A 20,549-nucleotide genomic window follows, 5' to 3' on the forward strand; every position below is an offset into this window, starting at 1 on the left:
TTTTGGAGTAAGATATAATTTATGTTTAGACATGAGCATATAGTCAGGATTTTGTTTAGGCAGAAGCGAGAAAATTAGAGTTAGAACTTTTAAACTCGAGGGGGAAAGTGGTAGTCTAATGGTGTGGACTTGTTTTGTTCTATATTATTTTTAATTAATTTCTGGCAGATAAATCTCAAATCAATTTACTTAATTTTTCTCTTAAAATTGTATATTGATTTTTCGAACTGGAAAAACTTACTACCCGTTATATGTTTTTAGAAAATTTTCCTTAACTTTTATCTTAAATTCTTTCTTCTTTTTAAAAATTAATTTGTTGAATAATTAAGTAAATATAGCCCGTTTAAGCGATTTTAATTATTTTTATTCTTTAAAACTTAGTAATCCTCCCCTTAGCTATGTATGTGTTTGGAATATGTAAGATATAGTTTGATATAAGTTATAATTTATGTATCTTTTTATCTATAAAGGTCAAAGAGAATTCGTATCGACATGAGAGTGTAAAGACAGATATATATGTTTCATACATCTTGTGAGACGCCAACATTTTATAATATTTAATAAACTGTTTAAAAACATATACAAAATTTTTTTCTTTTCAATTTTTCAGAAGATATTTTAGAAGAAAAGTTTCAGAAAAAGTTTGGCAATGTTAAAAAAATTAATTTATAGTGACAAACATATTAAAATTATTTATAATTTAATGAAATCACTGATTGGATCTCGCTGATTTTTTTCCTTTTTTAATAAGAGACATTGGTGGTGGCATCGGAACTTTAAGCAGGATGATTTTCTTATTCTCTTTAGAGGACACCGCCCCGATAAGTCTCGTGAGACCCATTAACTTTTTTAGACTCGTTCGTTTTTTAAACATAAGTCGGAACATTTCCAAATCCAGTGTGAAATTTGATATCGTCAATGCGAGAATCAAGCTGTGTACGAGGCCTTTGTCTGTCATAAAGTTCGGCCTCGTCCTGTAAAAAAGATTTTGTTGAAGTTTTGTCCCTGATTAATATAAGTGATGCTCAACTCACCGTCCATTTGGACCGGACACGCTGTACATGTCGATGATATGCTGATTCACCTCTCCGGAAATCGAGCACACAACAATGTCGCGTTTCCTCATCATTTTCGTAGCAAACCATTGGTTGATCATTTCAATATAAAGCAAAAGGGCGACTTTGTTCACTTTGTCCGAATCCGATTGTATAATTCTTAAACTGTGTTTGAAAAATTCTGCTTTCCTATGTGAACAAAGAAACATACATACAATGCCTGTATAATTAAGATACATAAAATTTTAATACTGGTAAAGAATATTGTTAAGTACTCTTTCATGTCTTCGTCGGTAATCTTCATTGCATGCTCATATAACATTTCCAATTTATTCCTAGGAATAATATCGTATACATTGTATATATCTTTGACATTACTGGCATAAATAGTATTGCATTTAAGCAGTCATCATCTGGTAATTGATTCGATAAATCTAGCCTGTTGATTTCAATATCTGCCAAAAGACAACTCGGTGAGTTTTTACACACAATAAATATTGACATACTATCATTAAGATTTAAATCATAGTAATTAGATATTATTTGAGAAATTAATTATATAACATGAAGGAAAAAAAGAACTCTCTTACTTGCTACTGTTTGCTCAAGTTGTTCCTTAACATTCTCGACATTAATTTTTAGCCTCTCAAATTGCTCTGTTCTACGTTTGATTTTCTTAGACCCAAATTGTTTATTCAGTACCGTAATCTTATGGTCTATGTCATTGTTGTTGTCCTCATCGTCAAGCTTTTCGAGTACTGGTGCTACTTCCCATCGCTCAGCTTCAAATAATCGTACTTTGCCAGTCCTCTTATTATGGAGTACCAGCATTGTCCGGGTCGATTCTTTCTTACAATCTGGCCTATAACCTTTGTAAACAATGTGTCCATTTGACAAGGCTAATACAGTTTTGTTGTCTTTTTGCTCACGATACAAGCCACATGATATCTCCTTGACTTCTTCATCCTTAAGCTCACCATTTTGGAAATTTACTGTATAACAAATTTATGAATTAAGATTAAGCTTAAATTAATAAAAATAATAATTATTGGATAAAAACAATTATGTATAATAAACAATTGGGATAATAATGTAATAACTGAACTTGTCGCAAAAGACATAGAAAATATATGTTAATATATAATTTTTTAAATACATAAATAAGATATTTTATATTTGAATATGAATAATATTACAGTATAGGTAGTATATAATAACGTGAAAAATCGTTTCTTACCAATAATTGGCTGAATTTTGTTTGATTGCACAATTACATCTTCGATAATCGCGAGTTGCTTCATTTTTCATTTATTCATTCATTCATATATTTTAGCGAATAACTATATTATTAACACCAGTACCTCGTTTTGTATAATATATTAATGTTATTAACTTGTCTATTTAAATTTAAAATGTTGCTTTTCGTGCGACCTATAGGTTAGAATCACACTGATAAAACAACATGCGCTGTTTACATCGCACGCAACGCGTTTAGTGCGCAGCTTTCTAAGGTGAATTCAGGGAGACGCTATTAGCGCTATTGTGTCATTCTATCCTTGTTTTACGTTTAATAAACAACGAAGATAGAATGGGTGCATTCAGTACTACAGCCGCTCACTGAGCGCTCAGTGAGCGCTTGCATCTTATTGGTATATTCCGTTAGAACTAAAAATATAGACCAAACAGATACAAGAGCTCACTGAGCGCTCAGTGAGCGGTCGTGGTACTGAATGCACTCAATGACAAAAATAGCGTTATTAGCGTCTCCCCGAACGCACCACTAATAGTATTTTTCTAGAATTTCGTATACGTTTCTTTTCAAGAATAGGGGCCCTGGTTTGTATGGCTACGTTTACACCGTGCGCTTAGTTCGCGACCTATACGATAGGTGTCTTTGTTTAATATACAGGATAAACAAGGACATCTATTGTATAGGCCGCGACCTAAATACACGGTGTAAACGTAGCCTATGCCACGAATATACGACCAATTAGAAAACTGCGCACTAAACGCGTTGCGTGCGATGTAAACAGCGCATGTTGTGTTATCACATTGTGATCCTAACCTATAAGTCGCACGAAAAGCAACATTTTAAATTTAAATAGATAAGTTAATAACATTAACGTAACGTATACTATAGTATTTTTCTAGAATTTCGTATACGTTTCTTTTCAAGAATAGAGACCCGACTCTTTTAAAAATCGTGACAATTATAAATTAGGGATACATTCCAAAACGTCCCCTCTGAGGAAAATTTTACTCGAAATATACATATAGTACGTAACATATACTATAGTATATAGAGTAAAATCTTCCTCGGAGAGGACGTTTTGGAATGTAGCCTAGAGAGAGAGAATTAGAGAAACGTAAAATTATTTAAAACCATAAGATAAAAAGTTATAATTTAAAATGTAAACTAAAAAGTAATATGTAAAATTTTAGGCAAGAGATAACAAATGGAAAATCTGATTAGTTACGCCACATTGTTGCTAAATTTTGAAATAAAATATGATTTATTTTAGTCAATAGTTTTTTTACTCATTAAAAAATTTAAATGCAAAAAATAACAAGTGCGGGAATCTTAGAGCGACCCCAAGCAGCACAGCAGCGCTTGCAAAGCGCTAAAAAAGCGGTTATATGCGCTTCTTTAGCGTTTTATTAACGCTTTATAAGCGCTGTGTGCTACTTGGGACTTTAATGAAATTCAAATTAACTTTATCAGCGATTAATTCACGGAATTGTTTAAAGCAAAATTTCTAACTATATAATTCGTTTCCTAATTTAATTTCTCTTTCCTATATATTTTAAATAAGAAAAAATAAATAAGTCTATCTGTATTAAAATATATATTATATTAATAAATCAAATAAAGAGCGCTAAATATGATTCCAGCTAGATCTTATTTTTATGTAAATTTTTCCCCATTTCTACTAATGTAGATTAATCTTGATTTAATTTACTTATCATCTTGTTTTGGTTCTAAGAATTAGAAAAGGATGAAAACTAAATTAAACCGAGATTAAAGTAAATCTACATTGGTAGAAATGAACCCGGTTCCACTAATGTAGATTAATTTTAATCTCGATTTACCTTACCGTTTATCTTTTTCTAATTCTAAAGTTAATCTTACATTGGCGGAATCATACCTAATATAGATATTATTTAATAAGTGTATATATAGGGTGTTTCACAACTATCGCACTTCCTCTTAAGGACATATTCTTGAGGTAATTTTGAGAAAATCCTAATACGAAAATGTCGACACTACAATAATTTTTTGAATTATAAGCTAACTTAAATGCTTATAAGTAAAAAACCATTTTACTTTTATATCCTCTATTATTATTTCTGGATTCTTTTGAACATACCAAGACGAAAATTTTAATACGAAAATATCGAGACTATAATAGTTTCTGAATTACACACTATCTTTAACTAATTATAATTCAAAAACTATTGTAGCCTCGACATTTTTGTATTAGGATTTTCATTTATCTCAAGAATATGTTCTTGAGGTAATTTTAAGACGAAAATTTTTTCAAGAGGAAATTCGGTAGTGTGAGATATCCTGTATATGTGTATATATATATATATATATGTGTGTGTATTGTATAATATTTATAATTGAAATCGATTTCAGAATTTGGCTAAAGTCACCGTCATGACTTCCGAATTCAGATAAAGTCATCATTATTACTTCTCAATTACTTTAGTATTTTCATCTTGCGTCTATCAAAATTTTATTTGAAAATAAAAATATTATTTTATATTCAAATAGTTTTACAAATAGTAATTAGTAAAAAGTGAAAAAATTATTCTACGTGAATATCTGATTATAACAATCGATGACAATTCTTGATATATGATCATTCAAGTTTAGAAATTAATAATATAGGACAAATAAATTTAAAAAATATTTTATTATATACAATATACTACTCGTAACATGTTAATCTCTATATCGTCTTAAATATTCTCGAATATATACAGCTTTCCTAATATCTCGTTATTTCATACATAATTATATCATGAATAATATATGCAATCTTAATTTCTATTAGTATATTCATAAAATTTACCTTACATTTGATGTAAACATAAAAGATACATATAAGAAAATATTAAAATATTTAAGTTTTTTTTTACAAAATTTTAATGGGACTTAAAGAGTGTAAGATAATACTTACTTTCTGTGTTAATTAATAGTTCTAATATTATATTATCACTACTCGTCTATTGTGGAAAAAATTTTATATGTAAAGAAAATATCGAAATAAAAGAATATAAAGGAAAAATATATAATTGAATATCGTTGTCATAAAGTTTCAAACATAAATTAAAAATAAGAAAAACTTAAACTCGTTAATTTGTGCTTTGAATATTTTCAGGTCTTTTGGAATTTTGAAGTATAGGTAACAATCCATTTTCTATATTATTCAATTACTAAGTCATATTCTTCGATTTCCTGGAATGTAGTGTTAACTGTTTTTATCCATTCGTTAATTTTTTTCTCATGTTCTTTCTCTGATTTTGTAAGTTTCTTCTTCTTTGGTTGTAATTTGACATTTTCTTCTTCAATGCTATCTTCCGAAAAATCGAACTTTACGGCACGTTTTCTCCTGTATGAATGTTGGGGTGGCTGTAACATTTTAAAGGAAAATAAGTTAAGAATATAAGTTATATTTTATATATATATATATAAAACAAAATAATAAACAAAAAAGAGCAAATCAACCAGGATGTTCTCATCGCGAAAATCATATATTTAAAATATTGCTCATTAACAATATAAAAACATAAATGTTTGACGATGGTCAAATCATGGCTGAAATGTTTATGTTTTTATATTGTTAACGAGTAATATTTTAAATATATAATATATATTTTTCAGAATAAATTAATTTAGTTTTTTAGCACATTAACATCTTTCTAATATGATGCTTGATTGAGTATCAAATTAAGAATTGCTTGTCAATTTAATTTAATTCGTGATATTATTACAGTAGTTTAATTGCGTTTATAAGTCTGGAAAACCAATTCAGCGCGCAGTTTGAATGACTACAAATATGGTAATATGTATGTACATTTATAGTATGTATGTATGTATGTATGTATATATATATATATATAATCCACAATGAATTATTTAAGCATTAAAGATCCAGCTTCAACTGGTATAGATTTCTAGTTTATTTGATTGTCTTCTCACATGTACTGTTTAAAATAATTTTTAGATCCGATTGCACTAACATTACTTTGATTTCAAGCAAAACTTCAAACTCTGTCTTGTTTTAAAGCGAAATAGAGAGAGAGAGAGAGAGAGAGAGAGAGAGAGAGAATTTTAAGCCTTGCTTAAAGTCAAAGTAACGTTGGTGCAATCGGACCTTATTGTTAAATGTATAACTTTTGTGATGAACATCCTGGTTGTTTTGCTTTTTTTATTTATTGTTTATTATTAGTAATGTTTTGACTACTTATTTTCGAAAAAAGAATATTAATAAATACCTTCGCAAAATGTGAAGGTTCTAAATCCATAAACAAGGGAACGTCATTTCCAACATTTGACGTTTTTTCACTTTCAGATAACATATCAAATGTGTCGGAAAAATCGATAAAATCTACAATTTTTTTTTTCTTTTGCTCTACAAGCGACTTATTAACTTCAGTATGCTCTATTGTAACAGTAGGCTCTACTGTTTGTTTGTTATCACTATTAACATTATTATTAAGTAACACATTCTTTATTTCTCCCAAGGATATTCTGGCAGGTGCTGGTGGTACAACAGCCTTCTTTGCAACTGTCGCTCGAAGTTTCTGTGGAATCTGATTCTCTGAAATTGGAAGTTTCTTCTGAATTGCGTGCTTTTTGCGAGGACTGACAGATTTCTTTCTTCTTTCCTTGTCTCTTCGGCCTATATTTTTCTTATTCATATCTATATTTTCTTTATCTATTTCCATGTTCTCCTTATTTGATTCCATGTTCTTATTTGGTTCCATGTTCTTCTTACTTGTTTCCATGCTCTTTTTCTTTATTTCTTTATTTCTTTTCTTTGTTTCAAATGTTTGTGTTTCATTATATGGTGTACTTTGAATAAAGTGTTTAGTTGTAGAAAACATTGATATTGGAGGTCGCCAGGGACTTCCAAAATCAAAAGTACTTGTCGTCTTTTGGATGGGGGATAAAGTTTTCATCAATACGGTAGATCTTAACGTGCTGTCATGACCCTTTGATAAGGTTTTATTATTAAATATATTCTTTGGCCGAAAGGGCTGCACGTCTTCAGTTTTGTTAGGTGGAGATGTAATGACTATAGTATTTTCCTTTCTATCTTGTTCTTTCGCAATATTCTTGTTTACTGATTCTTTCAGTGTCTGAATATCTTTATTCGTTTCAATTTTCTTCAAGTTATTTTTCTTTGTTGATGTTGTAGCCACTACAAATTCTACAGAAGAATCAATCTGTACAATCTCCACAGGATTTGCATCAATCTTAGGTTCAATTATCTTACGACTTCTTTTGGCAGTAACTTTCTGACGTGTTATTCTCTCGGTTGTTTTGCCTTTCTCTTTGTTAACATTTCTTCTCCTCGGTTTCTTTTTAGGAGCTTTTTCTTTAGTGTCATTTAAGTCAAACTTAAAATCATATACATCCTCCTTGTCTTCTGAGGATTTCTCAGAAGGTTCTTCAGCTTTTCTGGGTTCAATTTTTTTTTCAGATGCAGGCTTGACAGACATTTCACGAGCTTTCTGTCGAGTAATACGCTGGCAGACTGCAGCTGGAGCCTTTGTGCTTTGATTTCTACGCATCTAGAAATATATTTTATATGTAGATTTATTTTAGACATCAATAAAAATATCAAAAATATGGAGAAATTATAGAAGTTACTTTTAGTGCATTTGTAAACTTACCTTGATTATGAATGAAGCAGGAAACGTTATGTGACTATTGAAACTGCAATCAATGAGTAACTAATCGTAAAAACTAACGGATGCCTGCTGTATTAGTTACCACACTGAACATAACACGTGACAGATAATAACGTGATATCGCATAAATCTGCATTGCACAATTGCTCTTGAAGCTAAAATTACAAACTTTTTTCTTCTTTTTCTCTGATTACCTATTTGGATCTTCAACCTACTATAAAAATTGCAAACTTTCAAACCACAACGTAACGTTGTTATTGCGTGACAACGGAAAACGTCGTAAAATGGCGAAATTTGGTGACAGGATTGCCAACTATTGTCAACCTAACACATTCGGCAGACATACCAATCGGCAGCGTGATCGACTAGTCTGTTCATTTTAATTGTATTTTATAACATTATCCATTCGAAACGAATTTATACATATAATAAAAACATGAATTAAATTTATAAAAATCCATATATATGCTCCAACATACTTCAATACGCTCCTATTATAGTTCCTGTTCACTCCAATGCATTCGTAGTCAGAAGTAACATTTAGGTCGCGTTCACACCTTGACGGAAAAGCAGAAAGCGAAAAAGCAGCCAATCAAAACTCACACTGGTCGGCAATTTCGGCTTTTTGTACTACTTACTACCAGCGCGAGTTGTGATTGGCCACTGCTTTTCCGCTTTCTGCTTTTCCGTCAAGATGTGAACGCGCCTTTAAAGGTGCATTCACATGCAAGCGTCAAGCATCGAGCAGCGGAAGCAGCAACCAATTAACGAGGCGATTTTTACAGTGGCGTAAAAAATATTTTTTACATCACTACCCGTACTTATCGCCCAGCTGATTGGTTGCTGCTTCCGTTGCTTGACCCTTGCATGTGAATGCACCTTAAGATATCGTGAACCAATCAGAGAGCCGCATTAACAAAATACTATAATGCGGGGTCTACAATAGAAGTCGTAGAGGTCGTAGGGTCTTAAGTCGTAGAAAATTGACCAATCACAGTCGGATATAAGAAGAATAATCAACTGTGATTGGTCAATTTTTTACGACTTAAGACCCTACGACCACTATGACTTCTATTGTAGACCCCGCATTACATGAGTGCGGAAACACGGAAATACGGAAACGCGCAACCAATCAGTAATCGGTGAAACGCGAAACCATAAAGCTGGTTCTACATTAGTCGCATCGCAGCGTCGCAAGTGTTGTGGTCCAATCAACGTCAAGCTAGCTCGACTCTGATTGGACCATAACGCTTGCGATATTACGATGCGACTAATGTAGAACCGGCTTAACAGCGGATTGCTTCTGATTGGTTACGCGTTTCCGCGTTTTCGCGCTCATGTAATGGCATCCTAAATACCGGTCTATAAAAATTGTTTGGGTTAACAAGCACGATCAAGCAATGCGAACGAACTTGGTTAGTTTAGAACAATTTAGAAACGTCTGTGCTTTTTTATTCTGTAGGCCTATTCTGTAACTTTTTAACGACAATTTTACTAGCTAGGGATGTCGTTGCGCAGGTATTTACATGATGAAAAAGCTGCGCAACGACAATATAACGATACCGAACTGTCGTTAAAAGTTACAGAATAGCCCTACTGACGACATTCATGAGATGCTCATTATTTTAGAGCATTGGACGTTATAACAATCTTATTATCGTTCCAGTTATTTACCGTTTCGTTTATAAACATTTACAAAATTTCGTAATTGTTTTGCAAGAATTGATAAATATTGCGAAATGCGAAAAAATTGGCACAAGGGTAACTCAACGTCGAGCTAACAAATTTTGTGTAATTAATTTTATCTATGTAATTTATCTAAAATAATTGAGAAATGGCCGACGAAAAGTCTGTAGTACAAGAATTTAAATTGGATCCAGATTGCGAATTGAGGTTCGAAGTGGAAAGCAAAAATGAAAAAGTTACATTGGAGGTAATAGGACATGATTTTTTATAGAGAATTTATTTCATTTATTACTATTTTTTAAAATTTTATTATCGGGTAACAAAATATTGTTATTGCAGTTAAAGAATGGCTTGGCAGAAGTTTTTGGGACAGAATTGGTGAAAGGGAAAAAGTATGAGTTTACTGCTGGTGCAAAAGTTGCAGTTTTTACTTGGCAGGGCTGTACTATTGAATTAGTTGGGAAAACAGACGTCAGCTATGTAGCAAAGGAGACTCCTATGGGTCTGTACTTGAATTGTCATGCAGCAATGGAACGAATGAGAGAGATGGCAGAGAAGGATGACACTAGAGGGCCAATAACAATGATAGTAGGACCTTGCGACGTAGGAAAGTCTACGCTTTGTAGAATATTATTGAACTATGCTGTTAGAATGGGCAGAAGACCTATTTTTGTTGATCTTGATGTTGGTCAGGGACATATAGCGATTCCTGGGACTGTGGGTGCTTTGTTGGTAGAACGACCATCCAATATAGTGGAAGGTTTCAGCCAGCAAGCTCCACTTGTCTTCCATTTCGGACATAAAACACCACAAACAAATGTAACGCTATACAACTTACTTGTAACACGTTTAGCAGAGGTCTGCTCAGATAGATTACAAGCCAACAAAAAAGCCAAAGCATCAGGGATTGTTATAAATACATGTGGCTGGGTCAAAGGAGATGGTTATAAATTGCTCACGCATGCTGCACAGGCATTTGAAGTGGATGCGATTCTTGTATTGGATCAAGAGAGACTCTACAACGAATTGGTGAGAGACATGCCAGACTTTGTGAAGGTAGTCTTTTTGCCGAAGAGTGGTGGAGTTGTCGAGAGAAGCCAAGCGCAAAGAAGTGAAGCGAGAGATCAGGGTGTTAGAGAATATTTCTATGGTTCACGGACTCCACTGTATCCACATAGTTTCGAGGTAAAGTGGAACGAAGCAAGATTGTACAAAATTGGAGCACCTGTTCTACCAGCATCTTGCATGCCATTGGGCATGAAGGCGGAGGACAACCTGACAAAACTGGTGGCTGTTACACCGGGACCTAGTTTGCTGCATCATTTGCTGTCTGTTTCCTTTGCTGATTCTCCTGAAGATGACGTTGTACAGACTAATGTAGCTGGATTTGTTTGTGTGTTAGTATACAATATTCAATAATCTGATATTTACCATTATTAATCCCTCATCTGTAATTTGGATCTTTCTTTGTCCAATCTAAGTTTATTTACTGTTTTAAGTTTTTTAAAACATAAAAAAATTCAGGATTACGTTTCATCTCTATTACATTACCGAATAATTTTCTCAATTATTTTAGGAGGGGAAACCGTTCTTCTTTATTTCGAAGAAATTCAAAAGCGAAATTTCGCTTATGCCAAAAAAGATCCAGATTGTAGACAGAGGATTATTAATCGATATCATTTTTCTTATGAAGATATATTTCTTATTTACAGGACTAACGTGGACGTTGAAAGGCAGACGTTTACAGTACTTAGCCCACAACCTAGACCATTACCAAATACAGTGCTATTATTGTCGGATATACAATTTATGGACAGCCATTAGATTTAGATTATTTTTTATTATTATTATAAATGTGATAAAGGTAAATAGTGAAATAAAATATTTTTAATGAAATTGTAAATTTTTACCTGGCGCTTACATGAAGTTTAGGAGTTTAGGATGCAAAAATATATCATGTAGCATTTTATGAATATTTGTATAAGTATCTGTATTCAATATCTGAAGAATAATTAAGAAATACAAAACAAGAACATTTCAAATAGAATTTCCATGTTGTGTACATTTACAATATCTTTTCCTCTTTTTAATTTCCTCTATACTTATGCAGTATAAGTTAAATAATTATGTTAAATATATACATGTACGAACTTTGCACAAGTTCATTAACTGTCCCAAAATTTTTGAACTATTTTATATGACAACAGCTGTTCATTATTTTCCATTTAAATTATATATTTATTTAAATATTTAATTTAATTATTATAATAAGCATTTAATTATTGTAACTGCAAAGTCCATTTTTATAGCCGTTTTTTATATCTATATTAGATCTGTCATTTATTTTTATACTCACTGAACTGATGCACCACGGTGTAATAAATTGCAGCAAAACAAATGTACGTTTGTTTCACTTCAACTTATTACACTTGTGCAGTTCAGAAAGTGTAGGAATAAACGACAGACTTATTATAAATAGATGTAAAAAACAGCTATAAAAATGGACTTAAATATTTATTATGCTTTCTATATCTAAAAATAAAGAGAACAAATCTATTAGATCCTATTTATTTTACTCGTAAATGTCTTATTCTTTCTCTATCACGCGTTTTTTTATAAAAGAAAAACACTCAGAGAAGAGAGGGGTGTAACTTAAGAAGCACCTGATACTTTGACGCGTCCCTTAAGGAACAGTAGATGTGATCGATGTTGATCGATGTTATCACACATTGATAGTGTTGATACGCACATATTTACGAGCTGAGAAGATAAGACTGAAGATGAGCGCACGATGAGCGTAGTGCACGGTATCATTAAGACGATGATCGATGCTCGTGAATGATTTTTTCTCTCTGAGTCTAATGAATTCGAACGTCGAATTCGTTTCGGTTGCGTGTGATTCCACGTGTTCCGCAATAACAAGGTGATACCACGCAGCTGCTTGTACCATAGATAGTGAAGGATCATCGGAGATATGATGTTTCTTTGATTCTCGAGGAAGGCCGAAGATCGCTTTTCGCTCGCTTGTCGAAATAATCCCGTCGTCGGTGAGTGACAACGAGATAACCTCCAAGTACATGTGACATGTCGCGTAGAGCATATTTATAGCTTGATCAAAAGAGAGAAGGAAGAGAAAATCAGGATAAATTTAATTTTGTGAAGAAAATAAGCCGAATTTAAGACAGAAGAAATAGGGTAACTATCTAGCACTGTATAATCTCAAAAGGTTGAAGCCGCTATTATTCTACCATCCGGTGGGAACTTACAAGAAAGATATTTCGCGTGTTTGTGTTTGTAATATTCAAATTGCTTCTCGCGAATCGAATTATTACATCTGTCAATATCTGCTGATTTGTTATGCTCTTTCCTTCTGCGTTATGCAGAATATCTAGTTAAAAAGCAAATCTGCAGCAATTTTCATTAATTAGTTTCATTAATCACTTATCAATTTTTATTAATCACGAATTAATTATTTGGAAAGTATATATGCAAGATATATATATATATATAAGTCGGATTTCTTTTTAGTTTAACTTTTTATATAAGAGTTCATCTTTTTTTTTCTTTTCAATATAAAAAGAAAAAGAGAAAAGCATTGTGCAGGAAGTTTAGCTAAAAAGAAATAGGCCACAAGGCCAAATGTATGATTTTATAATTTACTAATTTTATTGATAAGCTAGATTATTGCTTTATGATTCATTGGTACTTACTTTTTGCAGATTTTATAGAAATATATATGCAATAATGTTGCGTCGATTGCGTATTAAAGCTTTGGCTGCTGTGCCAGTTCGAAAAAAGCTTACGCAGAATTCAGCAGATTCTACTGAAGCTAACAATGACGTTGATAAGGAAAAGGAGGAAGAAAATATATCTAATATCAACGAGATAAAGCAAGAAATTATTGAAGATATTGCGCAGGTAAAAGAACAGAAAGAGAAAGATGTAATTAAGACTGATACATCCGAACAAAAAGAACGAAAAGAAAAAGATGTATCCAGTACTGATACATCAGAACAAGAAAAACTGAAAGAAAAAGATATACCTATTGATATACCAGAACAAGAAACTGCCAAAGATATTGTAAAGGTCAAAGAGGAAACTGAGAAGAAACAGGATAAAGTCAATTTAAGAGAATCAGTTATAGATAAACTAGATTCCCAAGAATTATGTTCTCCAATCGAATCATATTCTCGAGAGTTACATGCTCAGGTAAAGCCAAATTCTCAAAAATCTCCATTAAACTCAGACTCTCAAGAGTTACATGTTCAGGCAAAGCTAAACTCTCAAAAATATCCATCTCCACTAAAATCAGACTTTCAAGAGTTACATGCTCGAACAAAGCCAAACTCTCAAGAGTTACATGCTCAGGCAAAATTAAACTCTCAAGAATCTCCGTCTACTGGATTCAAGCCTGACAAAGTTACTGATCAATCAATTCAAAAAAATATTCCACCATCAGATATGTCTACAGTAACAGATATTGGTAAGATAAAAAGAAATTTAAATTGGAAGTATGAAAATATTTTATATTTTGATTACTATCAATATATCTATAATAATATCATCTTTAAGATTATAGATATAACAATAACAATATAATTTCTTTATAATTATATGTTCTTTAATATACATATTTTTCAGCCTCTCCTACAAAGGTGATACAGAATCGTCCATGTTTTATGAGACCTACACCAAGATTAGACAGTAGCGGTAGAATAAGAAAGAACAGTATACAAGGAAGCGGTGCGAGCGCAAGTGAATCCGAGGATGAATACAGCAAGAGAGTTGCATCTGTCGTGCCGAACCGCGTACGAAATGATTCTGTCTGTTCTGTACAAAGCAATAAGGAAACTAATGTCAATGACAATCAAAACAGTCCTCAGAAAATTAAAATAACGCAGAAAAGACGTACGCTAGTTTCGGAATCGGCGAGAAAGCTGGCCGAAGCTAGAAGGGAGTTTTTACTAAAACATGAAAATAGAACACCTGATAGAAGTCAGTTGAAAATGTACGACTTGATATATTATAATCCAGTGACAAATCCTATGAAAAAATTGTCAGCTGGACGTAGAGCTGACTCAGTAACTATACCACAGTAAGCATATTAAATTATAACGATAAAATATAAAACATCTATACAAGAATGTTATTGATTTTATTTTTTTATAGACCAATGGAAATGGAAGAGGAAGATGAAGATGATCCATCGGCGATGCCCACGCCGCAAGTGAAAGTAGGTCCTGATGGTCAGTTGATAATAGATGAACAAAGTCTTGTGATAGAGCAGACAGATGCGAGAAGAGAGGAAGAAATATTGACGAGTAATGTTACTATAGAAGATGATAATTTCCATAGCGGCGGTTTCTATAAAAGGCATAAGAGGAGCAAGGAGTGGCCGAAATGGGAAACATTTAAATTTTATAGAGTTTTAAATGTAGTAGGTACAGATTTTCTATTAATGCAGAAGGAAGAAAGGGTTAATCGACAATTAGTTGAAAAAGCCCTCAAATATCATCAAGAATTTGATACTGATATGCTACAAGAGGAACTAGGTATGTTCCTTTATAGTTTTTTCTACTTTTATATATACAAGTTATGAAATATATAAAACAATGTTTAAAGATGAGTGTAGAAAAACTTTGCCAAATTGTTTGAGAGTATTTTCAAGTAGAAAAAAAATATACATTTTATTCTCAATACTTGATATAATTATAACAATTTGGAGTTAATTGCTATGTCATAGTAAAATCGCAAGCATTTTTTGTTTCGATTATAATTGGCTGCGTTCAGCAGAGAAAACTGATTAGTAAGCGCTCAGTGATTTCTTTAAAATAATTGATTTTTATACTTAGATCCAGCAAAAAACTAAAGATAAAAACCAATTATGTATTAGATTCTGACCACTCACTGATCAATTTTCTTTGCTGAACGCAGTCAATATTTTGACTAAAAATTACTTTATATCATTATGGTTTTACTATAATTGCAGTTAAACTTCGAATCATAATTACGTAAATAAAATTTTTCTATTCTTGAAATGCCTTTCGTATCTGTTTGTTCTTCTTTAGATTTTAATTTACATTATGTTATAAACAAGTAAATTACAAAATATGTTTTGCCTTTAGAAATGTTACAAAATCTGGAAAATATACAAAACACATCCAAAAAAGCGCCGGAGAAATCTAAGAGCGAACAATCCTTGAGCAGAAGTCAAAGAAAACGCAAGCATCGTAAGTATAATATAATTTTAATTTCATAAAATAAATAATGTTATTAATAATAATACAATAGAAAATTTCTTGGGACATATTAAAGAATTATATTTTATACGAAGTGTGTGTGTGTGTGTGTATATATTACATACATTTATGGAAAATTAATCCAAAACAAACAATTACAGGATTAGTAGCGGAAAGTATTGGAGAATGTGGATCACTACCCAATGATCTAGAAGCTGAAGATACTGTAGTGTCGACGACAAACGATGAAATCGATATAGAAATTTGTAGCGATACAAATAATGTTCAGCAACAAATGGGAAAGAAAAAAGCGCGAAGATCGAAAAAGCGTTCGGACGACAAATTCGACGATTATAGCTCTTGTACAGATGCTGATTCGGATAGCTCTGAGGAAGTATATCAACTCAGACCGACTAGATCTGGTAGATTGTCAAAGAAGATAAGGAAGTTACAAGCACCTGACTTAACTACACGTAACAGTAATAATAAAGAGAAAAAATTACCGATAGACAACAAGATACCGTCACATGTAGCTGTGGAAGTTACAGAGTATGTAAATACACAAGTTACGAATAGCGAAAACACGGAAACATCTTGTTCCGACAATATTATGTCGATGATACCAAATATTAATCAAATGGAACCAGGAGCCTTGGTAATCGTCTCGAAGGAATCTGCAGAGAATCCTGGAAATACTATTTTACAAGTTTATATGGTTGCCTCCAATATCGACTCTAGCACAACAGTTACATCTAGCGCGGCGTCTGGGAATCAGCCATTGGAGCCTTCTTTAATCAATCAACCGGAAAATACCGAACCGATTGACATTGTGGATGATTCTGAAAAATGATCTTTTGCATTGCATTTAATTATAATCTAACTTTATATAAAGTTACAAAAATTGGAATATTCTTTAATAGGATATTAAATTTTGTTGTAAATTTATGTAAACTATGCATAAGATAAATTTTTTTCACATGTGTGTATATATATGTATATATATATATATACACATACATATATATGTGTAAACAAATTTTTTATACTAATTGCAAATTATGTATAAAACATTTTCTATCTGTAGTTATAGTTATTTTTTTGCGACGAAACGGAGATTGTGTTAAATATGATAAGGCTTGATTAATATATGTGCAAAACGAGAGTATATTTTATCTATTTTTAACTTTTTTTTTTTATCAGAAAGCGATAGCGAAATTTTTTATATGCCTATTTATTTTGTCATTCAATTTGCGCATTGAATAATTTTGTAGAGCGAGATGAGAAATGATATATAGTATACAAAAAATATATTGCTCAGATGCTACGTCTCTATTCTGAACACATTAATTAGTTTTATTTCTGATCATAAAAATACCAGAGCTGTGTGCGCGCGCGCGCGCACGCACACACACGCACGCACGCACGCACGCACGCACGCACACGTACATAATACACTGTGCATTTACAATTACTACTATTGAATAAATCGGTATGAAAATAAGAACAATTCGATTCTCTTGCAAGAAAAATATTAGAATGTGTATAAACACATCAACACACCACGAGTATGTAATGGTCAAAGCACACTGTTATAATAATCAGCATTATAAATACTGCCATAAGTATTTTTTGTAAAATTATATTAGTCAATATTAAGTGGCTTTTAAATAACATTAAAGCTGCAGAATATACAAATCACATGTAAAACATTGAGCAACTGAAATGCATTTATTTATTTTTGCAATAAAAATTGCACATATATTTGGAAACTAATGGTTTTATTGTCTTTAGTATCATAATTGACAAAATGTATCCTTTTATATTTAAAAGATTACGTATAATTTATTTTTGGTATTTTTGCATAAGTTAAAATTTTTATTTTTATTGCATTTGTGATAATAGTGATAATGATAATAATGATAATATATTTTTTAAGGTTATCTTATTGTTTTAATTTAATTAATAGCACAATTCTATAGTATCACATGGAATCCATTTTGAACTTTCCAAAGCATCCCACAAATTATAATCTTGTTCGATTATTTCTCTGTTCACCTTATCGATGTCAATGGGGATTGAATGCTCTATAAAAACAGAAAATATAAAATATTAGACTAGTATATTTAAGATTTGTTGAAAAATATGTGATACATATTTGTTTCCTTACAACATCATAAGAAGATAAATAACATACCGATTAATTCTAATTCGTCCTCCTCAGGTTTTTGATCAGATACATAGCTATTGTAAGTATCTGATGTCGGTTCGCTTTCATAGTAACCTTGTTGCCAAGCACTGTAACTATTCCAGTATGATGATGTATCATAATAATTATATGCCTCTGAATTCATGTTTGATGCTGGATATTCAGAAGTTGATTGCGGTGGTGTTGAACTAAAATCATTAATTTAAAATGAACTATAAAATTATTAATTAAATATTATAGATAATTCTTTCTCTACAGTATAATATCGAACGCGAATATTTTGTTCAGAACACACAATGGCCAGACAAAAGAATTTATCCTTTTTACAAACGTTATTTATAATTTTTAATGTACAGTTAAGACACACCCAGATATTTTGTTCCAAGGTCTAGGCACTGCATTGCAGATTTTCAAAGATTTTGTTCCAAGTCCTCTGTAGCCATTCATAGTGATTAGACTGTTTTTCTGTTCTTCCTCATTTGCAAACCTGACAAATCCATAGCCTTTGCTGAATCCAGAACTATCCAATATAACTTTAGCTGTTCTGATTGAGTTATACTTTGCAGCAAATGCCCTATATAAGGAATAATCGTCTACGTCGGTAGACAGATCGCCTACCCAAATACTGAATTCTCGCTCGGCGGCAGGTTTCCCAGTAGTGCTAGCGTGATTTAATCGAAATCGTACAGGCTATAAAATACATCAAAGACAACGTTCATTAACTCATTGCTAAAGCAATACTTGTCAAAATTTAGGTTTAGTACATAGAATTGTCATCCCTGATGTCATATATATACTAAGAATTTTAACTGAAAAAATATTCCATTGACAGAAAAAATTTTTTAAATATTGAATCTAAAAAATGAAGGTAGATACATTGTGTGTAGAAGCATTATGTGTCTTGGAGAATAAATTTTTAAATCAATTTTAGAAGCTTAATTCTGTACAGTATAATTATAAGGCAAAGGATTTATAATTTTTTTCTATGAATTTTTTCTATTATAATGAAATAAAGAAAAAATTAAGATCTGTATAGGATGATTTTTTTTACAGAAAGTCAACTCGACTTAAATACTATTGATTGTTGTTGTTATTAAAATAACAATTATTGCTTAAGTATAGTGTAAAATATGTATTGTACTTATAAAAGTTCTATACTTATAGTGGAACTTGAATAAAAGATTTATAGATTTTTTTCTATAAAAATTATATAGGATGGCTTCCTTACAAGAAGCCAACTCAACTTAGATACTATTAATTGTTGTTTTAAGCAATATTAAAAATAATATTGACTGTTGCTTAAGTATAGCACAAGCTATTGTATATTTATAAAGTTTAATGCATTACATACTAATACTTACAGGATTTGAACCAGGTATCACTTTACCATTCAATTTATGCATGGCATCGAGCGCCATTTCATCAGTTGGAAAATGTACAAAACAATATCCTGCTGGCTCGCCAGTGTATCGATTCCGCATAACTTTTACTGTTTGTGGTTGTTCGCCCATTTTGTGAAATGCGTTCATGATAAAGCTTTCTGTCATATATGGCTCCAACTATAATTAAATGATTTTTAATAATAATTCGTATTGTGTGGAATATTTGTGAACGGAGAAATAATTTATTTAAATTTTATTTAAACAATTTTTTTTTTTACTTACTCCACCCATCCATAGTTGACACAATACCATTGGCCCTGACATTTTTGCTAAATATTACAATCTATTTTTTCTGATATGTAGTTAAGTATTTATCTTTTCTGATCTGACTGAATTCTGCAGAACAGAATAAAAAAAAATTATAAGAGTTATACCGTCTTAGTGCTATTTCTTTATCTTGACTGTATAACAAATTTTACACTGATCTTAGATATTAGATGTATGTATATACGTACACTGTGATAATGTACACCGTATATCTTTGCACGATATTTTATTAAATAGAATCAACGATAATTCGTTTTGTGTAAGAAAAAAATTAAAGTGTATATAAATACATGCTAACCGCTAGGCACGCTAGTATCATACCGTTGACAACATATATCATCAGATTTCTCTCTGCTTAAATAATGCATCTACACCTTATTCTCGGTGCAGAATGCCTAAGGGCGCGTTTACACCTTGACGGAAAAGCAGAAAGCGGAAAAGCAGTGGCTAATCACAACTCGCGCTAATCACAACTAATGCATCTACACCTTATTCTCGGTGCAGACTGCAGATAAATAACCATACTCATATTTTGTTTCGCAGAAGTAATATTTTATTACGAAATTTTCTTTTATTTATATTTTACGAAATTTATTAGAGTCGGATTTTGTAATTTAATCTTTAAAATATCATAACAAATAAGATTATCTACACTTCAGCTATTTACAATGAGGCCTGTTCTTTTTGGCTGAACTTTTGCACCAGTTCAGCCAAAAAGAACAGGCCT

At 31.6% G+C, this 20,549-nt stretch overlaps 5 protein-coding genes across 6 annotated transcripts; 2 read left to right on the top strand and 3 right to left on the bottom strand.

The window, feature by feature from the left end:
* Positions 1 to 709: 709 nt before the first annotated feature.
* LOC108729935 (uncharacterized) lies at positions 710 to 2,405 on the bottom strand. The gene is given in 6 exon segments (XM_018459317.1): positions 710 to 974; positions 1,035 to 1,244; positions 1,331 to 1,442; positions 1,445 to 1,510; positions 1,646 to 2,047; positions 2,293 to 2,405. Coding segments are annotated over 6 exon segments (1,119 nt in total). The 5' UTR covers positions 2,357 to 2,405.
* A 2,966-nt stretch (positions 2,406 to 5,371) lies between these two features.
* On the bottom strand, positions 5,372 to 8,245 carry LOC108729931 (uncharacterized). Its single transcript, XM_018459310.1, has 3 exons — positions 7,965 to 8,245; positions 6,561 to 7,862; positions 5,372 to 5,694 (listed from the first exon to the last, which is right to left on the bottom strand). Exons 2-3 carry the CDS (start codon positions 7,860 to 7,862, stop codon positions 5,488 to 5,490), a joined length of 1,509 nt encoding a protein of 502 aa, XP_018314812.1. The 5' UTR covers positions 7,965 to 8,245; the 3' UTR covers positions 5,372 to 5,487.
* Positions 8,246 to 9,535: 1,290 nt separating this feature from the next.
* Positions 9,536 to 11,619, top strand: cbc (protein CLP1 homolog). Of its 2 annotated transcripts, XM_018459313.1 has the most exons (4): positions 9,536 to 9,743; positions 9,863 to 9,915; positions 10,008 to 11,065; positions 11,381 to 11,619. In XM_018459313.1, the coding sequence occupies exons 1-4, from the start codon at positions 9,722 to 9,724 to the stop codon at positions 11,490 to 11,492; spliced, it is 1,245 nt and encodes a 414-aa protein (XP_018314815.1). In that variant the 5' UTR covers positions 9,536 to 9,721; the 3' UTR covers positions 11,493 to 11,619. The 2 variants fall into 2 exon arrangements, with proteins under 2 accessions (XP_018314815.1, XP_018314814.1); XM_018459312.1 differs by having other exon boundaries at positions 9,536 to 9,915.
* Positions 11,620 to 12,467: 848 nt separating this feature from the next.
* Positions 12,468 to 16,757, top strand: Bdp1 (transcription factor TFIIIB component B'' homolog Bdp1). Its single transcript, XM_018459305.1, has 6 exons — positions 12,468 to 12,715; positions 13,388 to 14,151; positions 14,310 to 14,763; positions 14,838 to 15,220; positions 15,794 to 15,898; positions 16,069 to 16,757. Exons 2-6 carry the CDS (start codon positions 13,413 to 13,415, stop codon positions 16,755 to 16,757), a joined length of 2,370 nt encoding a protein of 789 aa, XP_018314807.1. The 5' UTR covers positions 12,468 to 12,715; positions 13,388 to 13,412.
* A 1,048-nt stretch (positions 16,758 to 17,805) lies between these two features.
* Secp43 (tRNA Selenocysteine associated protein) lies at positions 17,806 to 20,137 on the bottom strand. The gene is made up of 6 exons (XM_018459314.1): positions 20,011 to 20,137; positions 19,778 to 19,891; positions 19,475 to 19,672; positions 18,481 to 18,803; positions 18,102 to 18,301; positions 17,806 to 17,991 (listed from the first exon to the last, which is right to left on the bottom strand). The coding sequence occupies exons 2-6, from the start codon at positions 19,817 to 19,819 to the stop codon at positions 17,867 to 17,869; spliced, it is 888 nt and encodes a 295-aa protein (XP_018314816.1). The 5' UTR covers positions 19,820 to 19,891; positions 20,011 to 20,137; the 3' UTR covers positions 17,806 to 17,866.
* Between the last annotated feature and the right edge of the window lie 412 nt (positions 20,138 to 20,549).

This window comes from Mycetomoellerius zeteki, unplaced genomic scaffold (genome assembly GCF_001594055.1).
Source record: "Mycetomoellerius zeteki isolate Tzet28-1 unplaced genomic scaffold, Tzet1.0 scaffold82, whole genome shotgun sequence".
In the NCBI taxonomy this organism is placed as follows: domain Eukaryota; kingdom Metazoa; phylum Arthropoda; class Insecta; order Hymenoptera; family Formicidae; genus Mycetomoellerius; species Mycetomoellerius zeteki.

Excerpts from the sequence above, each read along its gene's own strand:
- LOC108729931 (XM_018459310.1), bottom strand. The coding sequence starts at position 7,862 with ATGCGTAGAAATCAAAGCACAAAGGCTCCAGCTGCAGTCTGCCAGCGT. Across the intron at positions 5,695-6,560 it reads AACCTTCACATTTTGCGAAG|CCACCCCAACATTCATACAG; the intron begins GTATTTATTAAT and ends AAAATGTTACAG.
- cbc (XM_018459312.1), top strand. The coding sequence starts at position 9,817 with ATGGCCGACGAAAAGTCTGTAGTACAAGAATTTAAATTGGATCCAGAT. Across the intron at positions 9,916-10,007 it reads ATGAAAAAGTTACATTGGAG|TTAAAGAATGGCTTGGCAGA; the intron begins GTAATAGGACAT and ends TTGTTATTGCAG. Across the intron at positions 11,066-11,380 it reads GTAGCTGGATTTGTTTGTGT|GACTAACGTGGACGTTGAAA; the intron begins GTTAGTATACAA and ends TCTTATTTACAG.
- Bdp1 (XM_018459305.1), top strand. The coding sequence starts at position 13,413 with ATGTTGCGTCGATTGCGTATTAAAGCTTTGGCTGCTGTGCCAGTTCGA. Across the intron at positions 14,764-14,837 it reads GACTCAGTAACTATACCACA|ACCAATGGAAATGGAAGAGG; the intron begins GTAAGCATATTA and ends ATTTTTTTATAG. Across the intron at positions 15,221-15,793 it reads TATGCTACAAGAGGAACTAG|AAATGTTACAAAATCTGGAA; the intron begins GTATGTTCCTTT and ends TTTTGCCTTTAG.
- Secp43 (XM_018459314.1), bottom strand. The coding sequence starts at position 19,819 with ATGTCAGGGCCAATGGTATTGTGTCAACTATGGATGGGTGGA. Across the intron at positions 18,302-18,480 it reads CCTTGGAACAAAATATCTGG|TTCAACACCACCGCAATCAA; the intron begins GTGTGTCTTAAC and ends TAATGATTTTAG. Across the intron at positions 17,992-18,101 it reads GGACGAATTAGAATTAATCG|AGCATTCAATCCCCATTGAC; the intron begins GTATGTTATTTA and ends CTGTTTTTATAG.